This window comes from Staurois parvus, unplaced genomic scaffold, assembly GCF_062004578.1.
Source record: "Staurois parvus isolate SC_StPar_1 unplaced genomic scaffold, SC_StPar_1.0 ptg000118l, whole genome shotgun sequence".
Lineage (NCBI taxonomy): Eukaryota > Metazoa > Chordata > Amphibia > Anura > Ranidae > Staurois > Staurois parvus.
The window spans coordinates 5,024,634-5,037,425 of record NW_028317914.1 but is presented as its reverse complement, the minus strand read 5'-3'; the positions used below and the strand labels follow the sequence as shown (position 1 = coordinate 5,037,425).

At 41.2% G+C, this 12,792-nt stretch overlaps 1 protein-coding gene across 2 annotated transcripts in view; it reads right to left on the bottom strand.

Moving 5' to 3' along the window:
• Window positions 1–5,228, bottom strand: part of GRHL1 (grainyhead like transcription factor 1) — a 47,416-nt gene extending 42,188 nt beyond the window's left edge. For both annotated transcript variants that reach the window (XM_089672033.1, XM_089672034.1), the window contains exon 1: window positions 5,121–5,228. In XM_089672033.1, the coding sequence (XP_089528159.1) occupies window positions 5,121–5,140 (20 nt within the window). In that variant the 5' untranslated portion in view covers window positions 5,141–5,228. The remainder of the gene's footprint in view (window positions 1–5,120) is intronic.
• Between the last annotated feature and the right edge of the window lie 7,564 nt (window positions 5,229–12,792).

Below are 12,792 nucleotides of genomic sequence, written 5' to 3'. Positions count from 1 at the left end.
CTTATTTCTGTCTGTACCCACATTGGGGAGATGTGCTCCTCTATTTATACTGGTGATCTTGGTCACAGACAAAAAAAAAAAAAAAATTACAAAGAACCCCAACATTTTAGAGCTGCCCCCCTCCCCCCCCCCAAAAAAAAAAAAAAAAAAAAAAAAAAAAAAAAAAAAAGGAGGAGAAGGAGAAGAAGGAGAAGGAGAAGAAGGAAGAAGGAGGAAGAAGAAGAAGAAGAAGAAGAAGAAGAAGAAGAAGAAGGAGGAAGAAGAAGAAGAAGAAGAAGGAGGAAGAAGGAAGGGGAAATCTTCCACTAGGAACAACTGTCCAAGTTGAGATTCCCTTTGACAGATGTCCCCTAACCTTCTGTTGCATTTCTAGTACCGGAGTGTCGGGAAATTTCCCCTATAGTACACAGATAGGAAGAAATGACAGGGGTTCTAACCTTTTCTAAAACCAGCCATAACATGGAACGAAAAATTCGACCAGTTCAGCAGCATGTATGGGCACGGAGGTTGTACAGAAGTCGATCTTCTGGTTGACATCTGTACAACTTGCCAGATTTTTCTCCTGCTCGATCAGCGCTGCAGGCTGTAGCTGGTAACACTGATCAGAGTTGTTCTGATGGCAGGTAAGTCCCTCCACTGTCAGACTACAATAGCTCAGCGGGGAGGATACCCCTATCTAAATCCAACGTGTGGATGGGAGAATGGAGTCACTTTTTTTTTTTTGCTCAACTTTCTGGATGAACTGACTCGCCTATGGGCTGACATACACTATCCACAACTAAAAAATGTTTTGGCTGTACATACACCTCAAACTGTTGTGAGTCACTCACTGGAAACAGTGTGACACCTGTGAGAAGTGCTCGTAGCTCAGGTTGAGACACAGTACAGAGCACCTTTCTAAGCAGACTTCATTGCTGCTGTAGACTGAACAAGAGGTTGTAAGTGCTCCCGAGACAACAGGTGTTTGTGCAATGGTCCCTCCCATTGGAACAGGCAGTTGAAATGCATAAATGCCTTGGAGGTAATCTGCTGTCTTAAAAGGCGTACATGAAGACAGAACGATCATTTCAAGAGCTGAACTCAGACTACGGCTTGGCAGAAACTCCCTTCCCACAAAACACACCGCTGGGGTTATGAGATTTAAAGGACCAGCTCTATATAAATAGAAAAACTTATTGTGCCAAGAAGCATCTGAAAAACTTTTATACATAAACTATTGAATGTTTTTCATAAAGGAATGCGTTATTTGCATTATCCAGATACTAACCTCAACTTTCTTGTTTACCTAGGAGATTATCTGGAACTGTGCCATGGGTAAGATGGTCTACAATGCTGGGTTTATATATTTATTTTCTTTGTGTATTAAACAAAAAACTGCTGTCTCATTGGATTTTAGCCTCTGTAGCTGTATAAATAAGAAAAAAAAAAACCACTGCCAAGTATAAAAATTTTTTTTTAAGGCTGCTATGTACAAATAAAAACTGAAGGGTAAAAAAAGAAGACTGCTATGTACAAAAAAAACTGAAGAAGACAACTACTATGTACTAACATCATATCTCCCAATTTGCGGCTTTCCTCTAAATGACTTGGTGTCCATTCACAAAAAAAAAAACAGATCTTAAGACACCCCAGATGAGCCTGCTGGTCCTGTGTATGTATAAGAAAAAAATATTACATTTACTGGAGCCTAAAAATGAAAAAAAAAAAAAAAAAAAAAAAAAAGAAGAAGAGGATACTGCGGCCACAACGGCAAGCCTGAAACAGTTAACTTCACAGAACACCCAAAGTAAATTTTGGTGTTTTTTCCTCCATGATCAAGTACCGTCTGTATACAAATGAAAAGACACCTCACATGCTGATTTTTTTTCTTAGGTTAAATTATGCTATGTTAAAGCACATTTGTGCCATGGTCACCCGTGTGCACATCAGGCAGTGATAAACACCTACTTTTAAAATGGATACGGTCATTGCCGAGTAATCAGCAATGGAAAAATGTGATTTGAAGGATTTTACTGAAGGCCGTAAAAAAAAAAAAAAAAAAAATGCAGTTACAACCATTTTTCTATTTATGGATCAGAATGGAGCTGCATTGTCTTCAATTGCATTCAGCATTCACACAGGTGCATAAACACACTGCGTTCAGGTTTGCAACTAAAAATCTGCTTCCGAGGACATACGTATACACATATACCATTGAGAGATAATAAAAAAAAAAGTTTTTATTTTATTCTCATTAAAAAAACGCATCTATTTACAGATAATTTATGCAGGAACTTTTGTTCCTTGCCAAACGATCAGTACATTTTTTATGGCCATGTGAGTGTAGTCTAAATCTTTAACACTTTATTAATGCAACATATAGGGAGCTGTATTTCTTAACAACGCTCTATAGTTGGCCATAGAAAGTTATCAATATGGCAGCGCATGAAGAAAAAAGTCAGGTTACAAAAGTCTAGCTTCCTGTCAATGTGATGTTCTACAGGGGAAACATTCTCTTCCATATACAGGATCTATATATATTTTCTCAGGCATGGCGCTTGTAACACACAAGTTTGTTTTGCCATTGTTGTCTGAGGTTTATTGCAATTAAATGATCCACCACTGAGAATCTGTAAACCTTTTACAGCCACTAAAACTGATGGACTGGGAGCTTTTATTCTACATTGGTGCAAGTTGCCACATATGACATCCATCCAAGGAGTGAGTCAGAAGATGGGCTGGGAGGACCGGATCCTTTATAAGTGGAGTAGGTGTAGCTGTGGTCTAATCACATCTATCTGCCGGTGTTGGGTCAGGATATGTGGATGGGGGAAAGTCCCCTCTCTGCCCATACAGCCTCCGCAGAATTCACACACCAAGCCGAGTGGAGGGTGGCTTCTCGCTGAAAGGAGCCCTTCAACTCCCAGCTTGTGTTTGTATCAGTTTCTAAGGATTTGGGGGACAGAGGACTGATGGCAGACACTAATTGTTCAACTACAATTCTTTTCACCATGACCAACGCCTTGCAGGGCTCAGGTTTCATCCACCTTCAACTGTCTTGCTGCCTTTTTTCATCAACTTAGAAGCGGAGTTCAAGGAAACTTGATTTTCCTTTAACAAGTTTTTAATATGGATTAAAAAAAAAAAAAAATCAGCACCAAGAAATAGTGAAGGAGATCTAAAAGGAATCAGACTTAATGATACATCAATAAAAATGTAAAGGTGAATGGCTAATAAGGCAGACAGTGGCCTTGTAACCTTAACAGATTTTCTAAAATAAATCAAATAATGTATTAATAATAATAATAATAATAATAATAATGAATAATTATAATTAAAAAAAAAAAAAAGTACATATTTCTCAGCAAACAATATTAATGTAGAGTCTTGAGGAAAGAAGGGATGGGGCACATAATGACACTTTAATACATCAAGGGAGTGAACAAGTTTCAAGAGGGATGTATTTTCAATATGAAGAGAAGATCAAGAAAACAGGGACATGACCTCAAACTAGCAGGAAGAAAGTTCAAAACTAATCTTGGAAAGTATTATTTTACTAAAAGAGTAGTTGATGCTTGGAATAGACTTCCAGCAGAGGTGGTATGTCAGTCAACAGTAAATGGATTCAAACATGCTCGGGACAAACATAAATCTACTGTAAACTCAGACTAAAAACGCAACCAGAAAAAAAACAAAAACAAAAAAACACAAAACAAAAACGGAGCCAACTGGATGGACCACTTGGTCTTCTTTTTGATGTCACAAATCTAGGTTACACATATAAAGCACACTAACGAAATTATATATATATATATATATATATATATATATATATATATATATATATGGCCCAGGGGCAGTAGGGGGCCCCATGAGATGCCCCTGGTACCTTTTTCATAGGCTTTTTTGATTTTGGGCAAGGACACAGGGGCCCCATGATCCCCTATTGCCCGGGGGCCCCATGAGTTGTCAGTCCCCCCTGTACATTCATATACACACACACACTATATTATATATCTATCTATACACATACACACAATTAGGCTGACTTACTAAAGGTGTCAAGAAAAGGAGAACATACAGTTCAATCATCCAATCATGTGCAGATGAAATAAATAATCACTACACCATGGAAGGGAACCATCAACTCCTTTAGGAAATCAATGTCTAATAAAAAGGATCACACTTGGCCAACCCTGTTTAGAAGCTATTGTTGCAATATGGAAATCTACAACCCTACAGGAACACTTGTTGATGGAGATCAGGAGTCAGGTGTAATACAATGTAGCAGTGTGTAAATTCAGAAACATGGTCAAACTTTGATGACCAGCAAAAAAAATACTAAAAAAAAAAAAAAACCTTGTAGAACCAGCAAGAGGTCTAGATACATTCTTCTGCCACATCAACCCTCCAATCCTTCTTCATGTCTGTATAAAAAGAACTCCACCAGCTGCCACCATGTGTCACATCCAGAGACGTTAGGAAGAGACCTACATTACCCCTACTGTGCAGGATCCACCAGAGTCTACCAACCATCATTGAGGAAGCTCCACCAGACACTTGCTGGGACCCCCACCTGACTATTACACAACACTGAGCCAAGTACTAGAGGCGATCGAGGCTTAGGAACAAACGTCTCACCTATGGAACATTGGATCTGGTCCATCAATACTACTAATACCACTACTACAAATAATAAAAATAATACCACTACTAATAATAAATACTACTACTAATGTGAATATATTTCATAAAATGTGTTTTTTTTAGGACTTAATGGGAGATGCACCTGTGTGTGTTTTATACACACAATGATATATAGTATTATATTTATATTGATTACACACACCTGTGCAGAAGGATCACAGTATAATAAATAGTAAATATATCCACAAAAGTTAGATATGCACCTGTGCAGAGAGATTGCCCTCTAATACATATAAATATATACACACACACATCCACACACCTTTGCAGACAGATGTCCCATATACAGTCTAGGAACCCCCCTTCCTATGTCCCGATCTCTCCTCCAGCTCAGGGCTCCGCTCCTCGCCCCCCCCCCCCCAGCTGATGACCCCCTGCTCCTAGGGGCCCCCCGATGTTGATGAGTGAGGGCCCCCCGGTCCGGGCTGACTTACTTGTCGTAGTCCTGTGTCATGTCGGTGAACTGGACTTTCTAGTTGGGACAGATCTGTCTCCTGGGTCTGGGGAGCCCGGGCGCACAAACGGGTTTAGTCGGCTTTTCTCGCTTTTTGAGCTTGGCTGTGATTGAGAGGGAGGTTTAGGTGCTCGGAAGGCTGCGATTGGCCGTTCACTTCCCCCTGCCGGGGGGCGGGGAGGTAGCGCCGCGCTCTGATTGGGCGGGCCGGGCAGGTAGAAGGGTGAGCCGTTGCAGGGAGGACTGGTCTTGGGGTAGAAGGTGTCAGAAAGTTGCAGAGAGATCGGGGTGATCGGGGATGGAGGGAAGTCTGGGGTACCTGTGATATCATGGAGCTCCCTATCCCAAGGAAGGACAGCACAGCCGGCCCCTGCAATCATCTGCTCCTGGGGATGACTACTCCGCCTGGCATCACATGGCCCCTGGCTTGGAATGGTGGCTCTCCTCCTGGGTGCCATGGCATCAGGAGTATTATTACAATGCTGGCATCATGACTGTCACTGCTCCTGGATCACAGCTCAGCACAAGGGGATGAATGGAAGGATCTGCTCCTTGTGTCTTCTGCAGGACTGGCACTGCCATCAGAGGACCACCACTGTATTCTGAGAACTGTATTCACATCATACATGTTCATTCCTTTGCTTTTTTATTTCTCTTGGATTGATTTCTGTTTTCCCACCATTACATGCAGACCAAGCTGTCCAGGGGTGACAGTGATCAAGGGTGGCACAGATTGTGATCATGCTGGGGCTGCTTACTGCAATCACTTTGTCTTCACCTGTCAAAGCTCCTGCCATTGCTGATCTCTTCTATTGGAACTGCTAGCTGTCTGTCACCCTGACATCCTAGTTATAAGACTTTAAAGTAGTATTAAACCCACAAGAACATATTTATTATATTGCAGCTTAACAATTCTTAGATGTGATGGCTGCTTTAGTTTTCTTTTTTAGGCTTTCTTTCTTTTATTTTTACTTGATGGTCCTGCCATCAAAAGAACAAACTGTCCTGCAGGTAGAGGGTTGAGACTAACCATTTACAGGTGTACTTACAATGATCAGCTTTTATTTATGTAAAACCTTTTTACCAAACAGAGCAAAACTGTTGGTGTAACTGCTTATAAAATATTAGCTGGAATTCAGCTTCAATTTATTGGTGCATATAAATCTGCTAGTCCATCTTACACTATCCTACCCTCAGACTAACAATGCTGCTGTCCAAAGGTGCCCCCTGTGCTTCTTCATCTAGAGTGGGGGCACTCTAATACAGAAGGTGTGTTACTGGTCAGATTACCAGGTGAAAACGGAGGGGGAAAAGCCTAAAAAAAAAAAACTAATGCAACCAACACATCTAATGATTGGTAAACTACACTATATCACAGCTTTGGTTTGGGGTTTAATACCAATTTTAATTCTTTTTTTTTTCGTGCTTTTCTCACTGTTACATGCAAACCAAGCTGTCCAGGGCTGGCAGCTATCAAGGGTGCTACCTACTATGACCATGCTGGGGGTGCCTACTGCAGTCATCATGTATTCATATGTCAGAGAGGCTGCCATTGCTGATTTCTTCTTTCTTTCAGCTGCCTAGCTGACACACTGGTTCCAATACGTTTCCAGTCACTGCTATAAATATGCAGATGTGGGATTCTGGCTGATTAGTAGATTTTGTCCTGGTCAATCACTGAGAAAGTACAGAAGCCTTTGGGTTCACATATCTGCCAGATGAGGAGCATTTCCAGTAGGGTCAGGAATGACCTTATCTAATGGTGGCCATACACACTTCAATTTTTTTTATCCAATCTCCCTGCAATTCAATCAAATCTATTGAATCTACAAAAATATTGAATAGCTATAACTTCCCTTCCAGTTGATTTAGACTCAGTTACAATTGGAATAGATCAATCTAAGTCAATCGGACACGGCGGAAATGATTGATTATTTGCATAGACCAGAAGCACTGAAATGCTTTAATTGTTATGATCAGATTTTGATAGATTAGATTACATGGTGGATATAGAGACATGAACGATAATTTATAACTGTAAATTAAGACTTTATCTTAAGGGCTCGTTCACACTTGACTTATTTCTAACTCTTGCCAAATGCCCCTATAGCGTTTGATAGGTGGTAGACAGGCATTTGGGAAGCATTTTTAACACTCCTCAAACGCTTCCCAAATGCTCCCCAAACGCCCCATGCACAGTTTTGAGGTGTTTGATAGGCGTTTGCCAAGCGTTAAAACCGCACCACAAATGCCTATAATGAAGTTAAATGGTATTAACGCTCCGCAAAAAGCTTGCAAACACCTGCCAGGCATTTGAGGAGCAGCACTGTAGACTTGAATGGGAGGCTTCAACTCCTCCTGACTAGACATGAGGCGCCAGTTTTGCCATGACGCAATGCTAACGCTGCAGTGTGAACAGCACTGTGTGCTGCCATGTGCAGAATTTTCATAGGCGTTTGAGCATTAAAAACACTTCCCAAAGTCTGTCTGATGCCTCCTGACAAAGCTAGTGTGAACGTAGCCTAAGTGTTGATGGAAATGCACTTTCTGTATGTGGCATATCAGTCAAATGAGTTGTTGACTATAACTCGATTATTCCAGTCATAAGAGATTGATCAGAAAATAAATTGATCATTTATTACATCATGTATGTCACGATAAGGGTTTTTTTTTTTTTACATTTTATTTCAATTATTTAAAAAAACCTGTTGCTGCACCCCTGGTAATGATTTTGTTTGCCCCATCCTGTCAATGTTTGGTGTCCAACCTGGTCTGCATGTAAATATGGAGAAAAAGATAAAGGCAGAAGGATTTAGCAAAGGAATGCTATGATTACTACTGTCAAGTTTCAGTATAAAGAGGAATTTCATCTCCTTTTCTTTGTTTTTTCAAACCCCTCTTACCTGGTTTTCTGGGTTATACTGATTAAACATACTCTCACCCCCAGCGAATCCAGAGATGTTCTAGAGTGATCTTCTGCTCTTACCCAAACTCATGCTGCCATCTTGGTCTCTGATGTCATCAAGAGTTGTCTGTCTCTCCCCGATTCTTCCAGCTGGTCCTTGATGGTATACATACACCACAGCACATCACTGGGTGCAGGGGCGGACTGACAACTCATGGGGCCCCCGGGCAATAGGGGCTCATGGGGCCCCTGTGTCCTTGCCCAAACTCAAAAAAGCCCATCTCATGAGGCCCCCTACTGACCCCGGGCAGTGCCCAAGGTTCCAAATGGTCAGTCCGCCCCTGCTGGGGGGAGTCTGCAAGATCCAGGAAAAGACAGCACCATGCGGCAGTGCGTGTGTATTTTTGATTGCTGACCCAAAGCCTTCTCTGTTGAGAATGGAGGGGTAGGATTTTTTTGTTGAGATTGGAGGGGTAGGATTCATGTTAAGGAAAGAGGGTATGAGGCATGAAGGTCCCCTTTACCAAAGTTATCAGAATACAATACTAACTGATGTCTAAAAGGTATGGGGCCTCATTTCAGGAAGCTGTATATTTATATGTAGCAGCAGTAGTCACTTGTGTTGTACCAGGCTAATACGAGGATCTGTTCTGGAATTCATTGGCGTTTCCTGAAGGATTAGAGAATGTTTACTTATACAAGTGAAGAGCCCTTAGTACCCTTAGTAAAGGAAAGCTTTGCCTTATCCAGTGGAAGGGAAACTAATAAATAATCAGGGTTCCTGCTTGCATGTCATTGGATGGTTGGTGTAGATGCAGCTTCACCTTATTGTTTTAAGCCAGCCATAGATAGACTGAATCTCAGCAGCGACTGGCCAAGATTTAATGCATCTATGGGCTGGCTGGTTGTACTGAAGTGGATACATAAATCAATTTAATCACAACCAACCTGTCAGATTTTTTTTTTTTTTTTTCGCATGTGATTACTGCTGGCAGCTATAGCCATAAGTAGCGATCACTGTGTTCTGCAGGCAGGGAAAGGTCCCTGTCAGCAGAACACAATATCCCCTGCTGTGGTTGCAGGAAAGAAAAATGCTTAATCTATGGCTTACTTTAACTAGTTGCCAACCACAGGTAGCCGAATGACGGCTGCAGTGCGGCTGGCCAATTCTGGGAGGCCATCATATGACATCCTCCCAGAACACGCTCTCCTGTGATCTCCGTGATCGCTGTGTCCTATGCACACAGCTGATTTTGTGATGTGGTAAAAGGCCAATCACAGCGGCCTTTTACCACGTGATCAGCCGTGTCCAATGACACACTGATCAACAGGAAATGCAATTGCCAGTTCTCGGCTGCACTTTCCTCACGCTGTCAGAGCGTGAGGAAAGTACTACTGAGAACCGGCAGTTGTCAGAGCAGGGTTCGGCACCGATCACCAGGGCACTGATGATCAGTGCCCTGATGATCAGTCGCCCACCTGTGCCCAGCAGTTCCACCCACCTGTGCCCAGCAGTGCCACCCAATACCCATAAGTGCCGCCCAGCAATGGCGCCAGTCAGTGCCGCCCAGCAGTGCCGTCAGTCAGTGCTGCCAGTCAGTGCCCAGCAGTGCCACCAGTCAGTGCCAACTATCAGTGCCCATCATCAGTGCCAGCTCATCAGTGCTGCCTATCTGTGCCACCTCATCAGTGCTCCCTATCTGTGCCACCTCATTAGTGCTGCCTATCTGTGTCACCTCATTAGTGCAGCTTGTCAGTGTAGCCTCATCAACGCACATCAGTGAAGGAGAAAAATTACGTTTGCAAAATGGTATAATAGAAACAAAAGAAACGTTTTTTTTTTCAAATTGTTTGCTCTTTTTTTGTTTGTAGCGCAAAAAGTAAAACACCCAGCAGTGAGTAAATACCACCAAAAGAAAGCTCTATTTGTGAGAAAAAAATGATACAAATTTCATATGGGTACAATGTTGCATGACCATGTAATTGTCATTCAAAATGTGACAGCGCTGAAAGCTGAAAATTGGCCTGGTAAGGAAGGGGGTATTAGTGCCCAGAAGGCAAGTGGTTAACAAAGGGAGAACTCTCCTTTAGAAGATCAACTCTATAGATTTCTTTGGATTTGAAGATCCTCTCTGGCATCTATAACCACACACACCTGGGCTATCATGGGACAGTATATTTCCACTGGTCATCAAGCTCTTTTAATTGGGAGGCTAAACCAGGCATCTGGCTACAGCTGCACTCTGTGCTATGGCCACATACAGATTGGAAGACTAGCTCCATCTAGTTTGTGTGTGGCCAGAACTGCCAGCCCTGGATGCAAACTGTCAGCTGGTATAAGTGGTTACATGTGATTAGTGGTGGCGCCATCCATTGATCTGTACAGTGCACAAATCTGGCCACAGCTGTTTGTGGCTAGTTTCTCTGCTGGTAATAATCACAAATTCTCACCAGCAGCCACCCATGTGAATGATGTCTTTATGCAACTCTTGAACATGTAGCTTGGACCTGTTAGCAGTCAATATATTTGTTTTTCTAGTTTCTGTCAAGTTTTATTGATCCTTGTTGCGAAGATTCCCCCCTCACTTCACCAGGACAAGGAATTAGAGGGATTGGGTGGCATTGGGACAGTAAATCACAGAGCAATACAAACTATACAGATATTCCAACCCCTCTATGCTCTACTAAACACTGCAATTTGGTTGTTGTCTGTGTCCCCAGCTGTGAAATATCCCATCACTACCTGTCTTTATGACTCTTTAGTTGTTAGGCAGGAAATATCCCTAACTGTCCTACATCTACATACAGCAATAAAAACTTGACAGAGGCTCTATACCCTCCCTACTACCTAATAATTTGATGTGGTCGTTGGCTCTGCTTTGCCCCCCCACCCACCCAGAAATTCCACTCTTTCCTGTCCTTGTGACTCTCTGGCATATATAAATCTATAACAGAGGTTCTACACCTTCCCTGCTGTATATAAAACCTACATTTTGCCTGAAATTAAGCTTTAATGTAAACCTGTCATGAGAGATGCACTGCCACTACTGTCCTCTCTTCAAAAATCCTATTTGCCTGGCCGTCATACCAACCTTCTGGTTTGAGAATTTCAAGCCATTGGCCATGAACGAGTATGCAGAATTCTGACTTCTGACTTTCCTGTTCTTTATATTTATTCCACTCCAGTGGCATGGAGAGAATTGAAGCCAGAGGGTCCACATGATAGCCAAGCAACTTGCATTTTGTAAAGTAGTTCAGCAATGATAATATAAATGTATTTCAAATGGAAAGCAGAAATGGATTTCTTTCAGCAGTTGAATAAAAAGATATTGATCTTGGAACATATTTTTGAGTTGGCTTGGCTTATACACAAAACAAAAACTCTGATCTTTGGATCAGACTACAATATAATGTTTATAGGAGCCCCTGACCCACCAGTAGGCAGCTATGTGGACTATTTGGTTGGACAGGTAAGAAATCGCCCACAATTGATCAACACTGAAATAAATGTCTTCAGCAGTGTCTGTGAGCCACTTATATCTTCTCCCTCCAATTACATTTACAGGAACAAATATTCCTGGCTATAGACCTGCTGGACAATCATGATACTGGAGAGTGATTGGACTATGCATGTGGAAAAAGTGAAGATCATCCACTTTTTTTTTTCTGGACTATTGAAACCATACAATTCAACTTTCTGGGATGCAAAAGCGAGATATTGTCTAGTACAAAGTAACCCTTTTTTAAAAAGCGAGAATCCCATACAATAAATGCAGCGCAATGTGGATCCCTGACAATGAAAAAAAAAAAGACACAAAGCAATCTGGGTTTTTTTACGAACACATGCAAAGGATAAGGCAAACACATATATCTTTGACACTTACGTTTTTTATAAAAATAGAAAAGGTTTTTTATTTGCACGGATCTCAATTCCACATAAAAAATGCATTTATGAAAATATACATTGTACAGTCCCTTGTTAATGCCGAGGACAAGAACTTTTAGCTCACATTCATGGCAAGGCATCCTAAATAACAAGTTAAATAAACCAGAAATTGATAGGTGCCTGACCATAGAATTAAAATTCATGTACCTGGGTCAGCCCAGCACATAGCACAGGTACATGGGTTGAAACATTGTTTTAATGTTTTTACAGATCTATTTGGTAAACCACCCTACAAACATTCACATTATTTGTAGCAAGTGTGGATATGATCTTCGTTATTAATGAGACATAACTGTTCTGATGAAGTAGAAATGTTCCACGAAACGCGCTGACATTCTGGATGTCTAAACAAGTTTGTGTTTTACTAAGAGCTATATTAAAATATTCAGGATGGTTAAATTTACATATATGTGATTTTATATACAGTGTATATTTTCACTTTTTAATGAGAAATTGAGATTTGTGCAAATAAAAAGCTTTTCTATCTAGTACAAATTATGCAGGCAAAGGACCTCAGTTATACCGATCAGGAAGAATAATTCTCAAATATAATAACTGGATATACTCACAAGTGCATTTTTCACCTTTACTGTTGCTTTATGCTGGCCTTTCAAAATCTAAAAATGCAATCATATGGAGGTAGAAAAAAAAATTTGATGTAGTATAAACATTTGGTCATTAAATAGTACATTTGTTTACAGAAATCCAAAAATTAAACAAAAAAAAGGGTCAACTAAGGAGGCAAGAAGGACAGAGAGATTTGGCTCCACAAGAGGGATTTTCCCTCTGTAAGTATAATTG